Source organism: Leptinotarsa decemlineata, unplaced genomic scaffold (genome assembly GCF_025532065.1).
Source record: "Leptinotarsa decemlineata unplaced genomic scaffold, Ldec_3_MD MMD2_tig00001719_RagTag_RagTag, whole genome shotgun sequence".
Classification (NCBI taxonomy): Eukaryota; Metazoa; Arthropoda; class Insecta; order Coleoptera; family Chrysomelidae; genus Leptinotarsa; species Leptinotarsa decemlineata.
Window position 1 is genome coordinate 6347093 of NW_027412569.1, and position 10438 is coordinate 6357530.

At 33.1% G+C, this 10438-nt stretch overlaps 1 protein-coding gene across 1 annotated transcript; it reads left to right on the forward strand.

Annotated features, from left to right (window-relative positions):
• The first annotated feature begins 277 nt into the window (after nucleotides 1–277).
• Nucleotides 278–9375, forward strand: Nup44A (nuclear pore complex protein Nup44A). The gene is made up of 6 exons (XM_023164550.2): nucleotides 278–826; nucleotides 1023–1176; nucleotides 1757–2018; nucleotides 2073–2306; nucleotides 3244–3401; nucleotides 9035–9375. Exons 1-6 carry the CDS (start codon nucleotides 716–718, stop codon nucleotides 9217–9219), a joined length of 1104 nt encoding a protein of 367 aa, XP_023020318.1. The 5' UTR covers nucleotides 278–715; the 3' UTR covers nucleotides 9220–9375.
• The last annotated feature ends 1063 nt before the right edge of the window (nucleotides 9376–10438 follow it).

Genomic DNA, 10438 nt, shown 5'->3' on the forward strand with positions numbered 1-10438 from the left:
CTATCCAATCGGTTCTGTTCTCAGTTCATCTTTGTACTTCCAGTGGTTTTTATGGTTTGAAATGGAACATAACCCAAAAATTTACTCTGATGAGATGAAGTGAAATATTCGAACGCGAGTGTACAATACTCAGAGTAACAAAAGAACTCTGAGGTACAATAAATGGTGTTCTGTGTTAATAAATTAACATTGTTGCCAATCGCCTAAAAAAAATTGGAGCTGACCATAATAATGAAGCTAACTTATGAAAAAATCCAGTAAACCTCGATATTCACAACCTTTTGAAGACTGTGCTCATATATTTTTTCAAACGACGATTCAGTTTCTCGTAATACCAGTTTTTATTCTCTACAAAGATTGTCAATGATATTTGGAACAACAAAAATAGCAGGTTCAGTCTCCGAAAGTATATGAAGCTCAAAAAATATATGAAAACATAAAAATCTTATACACCATAGATAATGAATGAACAATGCTGCCAACAGACTCGAAAAAATAAATCGAAGCTAACCATAATAAAGCTAACCTTTAAAAAAATCCTGTACTTACAGTTTGATGTTTACAATTTTTTGAAAATTGTGTATTTATTTTTGTTCCAATTACTGTACTAGTTCATCATAATACTAGTTTTTCATTGAGTTTTGTTTTATATTCTACGAGAATTGTCGATAATATTTGGAAAAACGGTAATTAAATAAAAGTTCAGTCTCCGAAAATGTTTGAAGCTCAAGAAATATATGCAGAACACAAAGATCTCATCCATGATGTGGCCTACGATTATTATGGGAGACGTATGGCAACTTGTTCCAGTGATCAATATGTCAAAGTAAGTGTTCAAGTTCATTAATATTACCTGATAAGCTGATAAATTGAATCAAAAACAAGACTAGCCTTTTTTTGCACCTATGAAGAGCCAACCACTAGTGTTCGAATTGAGGAACTTACTCAAAATGAAAGAGACTCATGGAAATAAACAAATAGAATGTAGGAAGATATGCTGATATATACATTTTTTGCTGTAGGTTTGGGAGCTTCATGATGGAAAGTGGTCTTTAACATCTAGTTGGAAAGCTCACAGTGGATCAGTATGGAAGGTGACGTGGGCTCATCCAGAGTTTGGACAAGTGCTAGCCACTTGTTCATTTGACAGGACTGCAGCAGTCTGGGAAGAAATTGGTGAGATAATATTTGTTAAAATGTGTGCACAAAACACTGCAACAACCAAAGTTTGTTGCCATCACTCAGTGTTGTATAAAAACAATATCCTTTCATTTTCATAAACAACACCATACGATTTGATCTTCACAAACTTTTTTTTCAATAAATATATCATAACATGTTCCGCTATCATAGTAGCAATAGCTACGAAAAAGCTATGATAGGGAAACATGTATATTTTTTTTAAAGTAAAGTTTATGAAAATCAGATCATAAAGTGTAGTTCATGAAATTACTATGGATTTTCATCAAGCGAAGGCTAAGTCGATCAGAAGAATATCCTTTCATTTCAATGCATCTCACCCATTTCATAAGTCTCAGTTATATAAGGAACTGCTGAGAGTTTTCCCTTTCTTGTTTTATGTTTTGAAGGCAATTTCCAATTAAGGTTATAGCTAGATATTAACTTACTTATGTTTCATTTTCTTAATGACAAAATTTTTATATTACATGGATTTATCAGTCTCTTCTATAAAGTCTTTGAACTTAAGAATATGAATCAACTTTTTATAACTTGCTATTGATAAATGCAATTTCAGTTGGAGAATTGCCATGTCCAGGGGAAAGGGGCACTCGCCACTGGGTACGAAGAACTAACCTAGTGGACTCACGAACATCTGTAACAGACGTCAAGTTTGGTCCCAAATCTCAGGGACTGCAACTAGCTACTTGCTCAGCAGAGGGAATCATCCGGATATACGAAGCACCCGACATCATGAACTTGAGCCAGTGGACGCTGCAGCACGAAGTGCAGTGTAAGCTTCCTTGCAGTTGCCTGTCTTGGAATCCAAGCCTGTCAAAGTGAGTGGCGAGTTAACGATTCGGTATCTATTATTTTCCCATTTAAATTCGTAGAGTTCATCCTCAAATGATAGCCGTTGGCAGTGACGACTCCAACACCGCCAACGGGGGAAAAGTTTTCATATTTGAGTACAATGAGAACAGCAGAAGGTGGACTAAACTAGAAACGCTCAGCACTATTACAGACCCAGTACACGATATCGCATTTTCACCAAACTTGGGAAGGAGTTATCATATTCTGGCTGTGGCAAGCAAAGATGTCAAGATTGTTAATCTAACACCACTCGAGTGAGTATTTAAATCAATGAAACTGATTATATATTAAAAAAAAAAGTAAAAAATTATTAGTGTCTTTTCTCAGGCAATAGATCAAGTTACATTGCTAAAAATTTCAATGTTCGGCCATCTATTGGATAATAGTAAAAACTTCAGAGTTACCTTCGATGCAGTTTCCTTTTTTGGAGTGAACTTTATGTTTGCACTATTGACAGATAGATGGCAATACAGAAGTTAGATTTCTATAATATAAATTAATATAGAATACTGCTTTACCTCTTTTTTTGCTATCTCAACTATTGACTGGCAGATATCGACATCAGTCTGTAAATCGATCAGGTACAAATTATTTTTTTGTTTATGTCTCATATGTTTGAATGGTGAGTGCAATTTCATAATACTTTCAAGGTACCTTCTCTGTAAGAGATCCATGTCTTTTGATTTATGTATTGAAGATATTTTATCAGTTTTTTTCTCAGAGGACAATTCGTCACCGGTTCATCACTATGATTCCTCACCAGTTCATCATCATGATTCCTCACCAGTTCGTCACCATAATTCGTTAAAAGTTAGAGCGATGCTCATGCAACGGTTTTTTTTTGGTCAAAATTCAGCAATTTTGGAACAAACTTTCCTGCCACACGCTTCATGCCCAAAATTTAAAAAAACATGGCGTGAGGCAACAGATATGCCAAAATCATCCGCAACTTCTCTAATAGTGATTCTCAATATTGGTTGTTGATGCGCTAGGGCGTCCAGGGCCAGCGTCATTCATATCTTCTCGACCTTCTGCGAAAAACTTGTACCACTCGTAAATATTTTTCTGACTCAGAGTACAATCACCGTATGCCACTGTAAACATTTCAAGTGTTTTTGAGCACTTAATTCAGGTTGATCATGAAATGTTCATTGAAATCAGTGACATTAACATTATCCATCTTTATTTCAGAGACGAACAAACTGCACAAAGTGGAGTTACCAAATTGGATGTAGAAACAATAGCTCAGTTTGATGATCACAACAGTTTAGTATGGCGAGTGTGTTGGAATTTAACGGGCACTATTTTGTCTTCCAGCGGAGATGATGGTTGCGTCAGGATGTTCAAAAGTTAGTAAATACGGTACATATTTATAAAAAATGTTTTGTTCGATCGAGAATCGAAATACCCTGCTAACATTGAAGAAATCAATTAAAGGCTAGTTTTGAGCTTGTTAGTACATATATTGAAATTGATTTTTACTTTTAATAGTTTTCAAGTTCTGAGGGAGTTCAAACTAACGAAAAAATGTTTTTTTGTATTCCTTACAAAACTTATGCTGGTATAGGGAAGTCAATAACAACTTTTGATAATGAGAAAATAGGCATTTGTTTGAAGGTGATTGGCAATGTTTCATGATGAATTTCATTAGTTCTGACTTCCATTGTCTGATATTACTTAAAATGATTTGAAATCCCTGAAAGAACTAAAAAAGAAGAAATTAAAAAATGAATAGCTGAAAATAACAATTATATCAAGCAAAAAAATCTGAAATGAAATAATAGTGAAATAAAATACAAGTAAAAATAGAACAATTTAACAAAAAATAAAAATAAAGAATAAAAAGTTAAGAGATTCCAAGCCAAGTTAGTTCACGACGTTTGCATTGTTAGTATCCACAATCGTCTTCGGGTGACATGTCGTAGTTTACAATTTAAAATCTTTTAATAATCGAATATTACTCTTCAAGAGATTTTTAAACAATTTATATACGAGTTTAGCTTTTTCGAAGAGCATTGAACAATTCAAAATCACAATATTAGTCATTTTGTATAATTCCAAAGATGGAGTATCCTATGATTTATTGAATATTACTTTTTTAGCTTCATTAATTGAACAATAAATTTTATTTTTCTGCCTTCTAGTTCAGAATGACTTAATTGTAATATCTGATTCAAGAGAGAATATGAGCATCATAAATTAGACTTTGTATCTTAGTATCTAAAAACTTTATTCTTCAGATGCACCCACTATGGTACAATTCATTGTTTAATTTTATTTATATGACATTCGAAATTCAAACCTTTATCAATCACTAGTACTAGGTTGCTGTATCGCTGCTGTTCCAATGTTTTGACAGAATCAGAATCAACGAACTTAGGCGTGCGCAGCGTTATAGAACAGTGCTTTCAAAAAATTGTTCTACAGGGCCATCTAGTGGCGAGTTACAGAAAAATTGATAGCTTAAAAACCTTCTCTATGAAAAATTACTTATACATGTTAAGTTTCAGCACGATCAGTTGAGCGACGTAGAAGTTTATCACTTACCAACCAACCAACAAACATTCATTTATACAGGGCTATTCAAATTCGTTTCTGTACATGGGGATCTCGTAAACGATATGAGAGAGTGTCGGTTGAATTGTGGCAAAGTTGCGTATTTTAGAGACCTATTCAATGATGTGAAAACATCAAATATAGCTCTTTTGGTTCTGGAGATATACAGGAAAAACAAAAAATCCCAAATAATTTTTTTGATTATATCTTCTTTATTCGCAGACATGTTGAAAATCTGTCCACATTTTGCATTTGGTACTTGATGTGAGCTAACAGAATATGTTCATGAATCTTTTATATAATAGGGTGTCATCTGACTTGGGCCACCCCCATCTTTGAATTTTTAAATACGGACCTGTATTTTTTGTTGTAGTTTTTGGATCTTAAACGTTCAGTTTAAACTGAGAAATATGAAAAACCGAGTTCAAAAATGTCTTGAAATGGATGGACTCCGATTCGAACATTTATTGCGCCATTAATTTTTTTGTGAATATAAATTACTTCATTTCAATTTTCATTACAATCATAGTGTTTGTTTTGGATTTTATTATTGCTATCATTTCTTTTTCTGTTCATAAAATCACATATAATATATTTTTGATGTAGATATGTTTCAGATAATCATAAAATTTTTTATTATTCTAAGTTCATTGTAGAAAACGCTCATAGCAAAATATGAATAGGTACCTAAAAACTCTCGAAAAACTTCACGGTAGGTACATAGGGAGACGTGAAAGTTGCTATTGTGTTTTTATTTAACTCATTCAACCAATTTCCAGGGCCGTAATTTAAAAGGGAATAATTCACACAATTATAATGAAATATTAGCGGAACATCCCGAAATATAAAATTCTATTTAATTTCTCAGTATGAAGTGAACGTCGACGATACAAAAACTACAACAAAAAATACAGGTCCGTATTTAAAAATTCAAAGATGAGGGTGGCCCAAGTCAGATGACACCCTGTATGAAAGATTCATGGACATATTCTGATAGCCCACATCAAGTGCCAATGGCAAAATGTGGAGAGATTTTCAATATGTCTGCGATTAAATAAGATACAGGTAAAAAATAATTTGGGATTTTTTTGTTTTTCCTGTATATCTCCAGAACCAGAAGAGCTATATTCGATTTTTTCATGTCATTGAATAGGTCTCTGAAATACGCAACTTTGGCACAATTTAGCTGACACTCTATCTCTTATCGTTTACGAGATCATCATGTACAGAAATGAATTTGAATAGCCCTGTATATACAGTGTGACCCATTTAAAATGGAACCACCCCTGTAGAATGTGCATTTTTCAATCAATCTCAATTTTTTTTTCATTGAAATATTAAGCATGAAAAATTGTATCTTGACACTAACTTTCACAATTTTAGTTTCATTTCCAAGGCACTCTATGGTTTTTTTTGTTTGTCAAAAACGGCAAAAGTTTATTAGGCAATTTTTGTTTTCAAATTTGACTACACCACTGGATTCGTAGTCGTTATAAATCAAAACTGTCAAATTTTCATTAAAAAATATTCGTTAACAACGAAGTTACAACAACTTCAATTTTGGAAACAAAGTATTTGTTTGTAATTTTTATTCAGATTATAGACATATTTGAGATCTGACAACACTGTCATCACCAAGTAGAACACCAGTGAATTTGTACAGTGAAAATCCGAAGTCAACAGCTCAATGCGTTCTACAGTTATAACTCCTGAAAATATGGTAATGTGAGAGATTTGTGGTGCAAGCGTTTTGTAATAAAAATCTGACTATGCCACTGGATTTGTGGATAATATTCCCTTAAAATCATTCATTTGAGTGTAGGTTACGAGAAGTGAAAATAAAAATAAAAATTGAATAATTGAATAACAGAAAATTAAAAGTTCATTTTCAAGTTACGCAGTAGTAGACCAAGTTCAGAATCTCATGTCATGGGATCTCCCAATTGCGCTTTTACCAAATCTTGATAGAATCTTGAAGTATTAATGGTCATACTTGTAAGTTTTTTGAAAGTTTCCCAATAATAAATAATAGTACTTTTGTAACAGCGCACCTGGAAAATCACATTTTATGAGATTCTGAACTTACTCTACCTTCTTCTATAGCTGATGAAAACAAAATGTATACAAACAAGTTTCAAAGTATTTATTCAACAATTAATTGCCATTAAGAAAAAACTGATACTAAAATAAACATTGATTTAAAACTAAACATTCAAATTTTTGTGGCTTCTACCAAACCTCCATTAAGTTCAATACATTTATCGTATCTCTTCCGAATATTGTTTACACTATTTCTTATTTGTTGAACTGTAATTTCGGCACAAGCTTGTCGTATCCTTTGCATGAGTTCAGCTCGATTCGTTGGTCTTGTTCTGTATACTTTTTGTGTCAGAATACCCCACAGAAAAAAGTCTAATATTGTTAGATCAGGCGATCTAGGTGGCCATTCAATTAAGTCACTACCTCGTCCTATCCAATGATTTGGAAACTGGTTATTTAGCCACTCTTTAACAATCCTCGAATTGTGCACGGAACAGCCGTCGAGCTGAAAATATAAATTTACTTGTTCCGCAAGAGGCATTTCATCTATTTCGTCCGATAATTGGTTATTTAGAAATTCCAGAAAATTTTGCCCGTTTATGTTTCCATCAAAAAAATATGGACCTATTATTCTATTTTGTACTATACCACACCAAACGTTAACTTTTTCGGAATATTGACTTTTACAATTTATGATCCAGTGCGGATTTTCCGTAGCCCAATACCGAGCATTTTGCGATGAAACTACCCCATTGGTGCTGAAAGAAGCTTCATCACTAAACATTACGCAGTTTAAAAAATTTCTTGTATTCAGGTACTCGCCTTGTGCCCACAAACAAAATTCCATACGTTTCACTTCATCACCTGCCTTTAAAGAGTGAAGAAATTTAGGTTTAAATGCTCTCATATTGTTTTGTTTAAGACATCGTCGAATAGTCTCTCTCGGTAAGTTTAAATCCAAACTGGCGACTCGTAAACTTCTGTTTGGGTGGTTTCTAAAATATTCTAAAACAGCACCTTCGTTTAAATTTCTTCTTCGGTGATTATTTTTTAAAATATGTTTGCTGACTGCACCGGTTTCTTTAAATGTTTTGTTAATTTTACTGACGGTGCTTCTGTCAATGGGAAGTCGATTTGGATGTCTGTGATTAAATATCCTAGCTGCTTGTCTTTCACTATGATAATTGTCCCCAGAAATTCTCACAATTTCAATTCTTTCTACTAATGATAATTGCAAAGCCATTATTAAATGCACGTAACTAACAACTATTATTTTATTTATGATTAACTGTCAAAATCACAGCCTACTGTTGATTTATTATAAAACCTTTGCATAATGAGTTCAGCTTCCTCAAATTATTGATATCTCCTCTGAAAGATTGTTTTAGCTGAGTTATGAAGAATTTACAGGGAACAATTTTTGTCCTGCTCTCTGTTTTATTATTGAATAAATGATTTCCATGCTTTAAATCAATTTGATTTTAGCGGCTATGCGGAAGAATGTACTAAGTACTGCATAACTTGAAAATGAATTTTTAATTTTCTGTTATTCTAGAATACACTTCTCGTAACCTACACTCAAATGAATGATTTTAAGGGAATATTATCCACAAATCCAGTGGCGTAGTCAGATTTTTATTACAAAACGCTTGCACCACAAATCTCTCACATTACCATATTTTCAGGAGTTATAACTGTAGAACGCATTGAGCTGTTGACTTCGGATTTTCACTGTACAAATTCACTGGTGTTCTACTTGGTGATGACAGTGTTGTTAGATCTCAAATATGTCTATAATCTGAATAAAAATTACAAACAAATACTTTGTTTCCAAAATTGAAGTTGTTGTAACTTCGTTGTTAACGAATATTTTTTAATGAAAATTTGACAGTTTTGATTTATAACGACTACGAATCCAGTGGTGTAGTCAAATTTGAAAACAAAAATTGCCTAATAAACTTTTGCCGTTTTTGACAAACAAAAAAAAACCATAGAGTGCCTTGGAAATGAAACTAAAACTGTGAAAGTTAGTGTCAAGATACAGTTTTTCATGCTTAATATTTCAATAAAAAAAAATTGAGATTGATTGAAAAATGCACATTCTACAGGGGTGGTTCCATTTCAAATGGGTCACACTGTATATGATTAGACCTGAATATTCCTTTCAATTCAGTTTTAATAAAGTTCATCAGTTATTGATTACCTTCAGTAACTATTTTCGATCTTTTCTGGGATTTTTTACTATGGGTAAACCATTTTTATTACCTTTTTCGTAGATCGTCATGCTGAAACATTCATGAAAAGCCATTTCTGCCTTCGACAGCCCTTTATCTTAAGAGTCTTCTGAAAAATACCTGCCCTGATTCATTCCAATTTTCGATTACAGTGAATTACATAAACTCCTGGAAACCTGTAGCCGTTCTCAGGGGCGACAGCACGCATGCCACAGTCGACCAAAAAGTCTCCAGCACCTCAAACAACGGAATGAATGGCAACCCTGCTTCCCAAACGGCCAGATACATCAAGTTAGGCTCCATTTCGTCCCAAACAAGAGACGTGATATGGCACTAACGGGAATAACTTAATAACTTGAAAATCTTGCTGAAGAGTATCATCAAAGTGTTTACGTGACTTATTTTGTTATTATCGTGACAAGTTAAAAGGTGATTCAAAAACAGCTGGCAGAGTGGGGTAACTAACTTGTGACAATAAAAGTAATTATGTACTGTACGTGGTTTCATTTTGATAATGGATCTCTTAGTCAATATACGAGTTCTGCAAAAAAACATGAGGTGAATTTTCATTTTTCTTACAAAATATTTATTTATTCGTCATTTTCTATTTTGTTTCCTTCAAAAGTAGTCCCCTTCAGATATACTTTTTCCAGATTTTTCCAGTCTTCGGCACAGTTCTAATATGTACTTTTTGTTATGTACTTCAACTATTCAGCGATTAGGTGAGGCGCCCATTTCCAAAACTTGTTGAATCCATCAGAAGTGATTTCGAGCAAATCCAACTTTTCTGATACCTTTAATTTGGAAATCAAGTAGGTTTGAGGTTTGTGTGACTGATTTGTTATTCGTAGGTTGTCCTTTAAAACTAATATACGGTCAGCAAACAAATATTAGAGAATGTTTTGCCGAGTTATTTGAAAACAAAAGTGGGATCAAACGAGTTTTGGAAACATATTGTGGATTCATACAGCTTTGAAAATTTATAAAATTTATCTGAATGGTTAAGAAGTAGAAAAAGACTTATATGATGCAAAAATAGTGTTTATTCAACTCAACTTTCAAAACAAAATACAGTTTTTCATTTAAGCAAAAACAGGTTCAAAATGTTAAATGTTTTAAATTTGCAAATCTTCATCTTCTGTAATATTTAACTCATCTGGAACAACATTTGTGTCAGAATTATTATCATCATCTGGAATAGTAGTAAGAACACGTTCATAAAATGAGAAATCGTCTTCTGTGGCATTTCTCCAATCAGGACCATAATAAAAAAAACTAAGCGATACAGTTTATGCTTGAAGAAGCTATCGTATAGCGAAACACGTGTCGCGGTTTTCGTAAAACCCTTATAGTGAAAATCATACAATAAACTGTATTGATTAGGTTTTTAATATGGATTTTCATCAAGTATCGGCCAGTTCTATTCAATTACAGGACATCGGAAAGCTTTTCTTTTTTGACCTGCACTTTATTCTCAAGGAGCTCTGGAATCTTAGATTTATTTTTGAACAGCAAACACACTAAATCACAAGACTGCTTCACGTTCAAACAACTAC

What these genes read in the sequence shown, in the direction of transcription:
- Nup44A (XM_023164550.2), top strand. Translation starts at nt 716, where the DNA reads ATGTTTGAAGCTCAAGAAATATATGCAGAACACAAAGATCTCATCCAT. An exon ending in CCAGTGATCAATATGTCAAA is followed by an intron (nt 827 to 1,022) that starts GTAAGTGTTCAA and finishes TTTTTGCTGTAG; the next exon opens with GTTTGGGAGCTTCATGATGG. An exon ending in AGCAGTCTGGGAAGAAATTG is followed by an intron (nt 1,177 to 1,756) that starts GTGAGATAATAT and finishes ATGCAATTTCAG; the next exon opens with TTGGAGAATTGCCATGTCCA.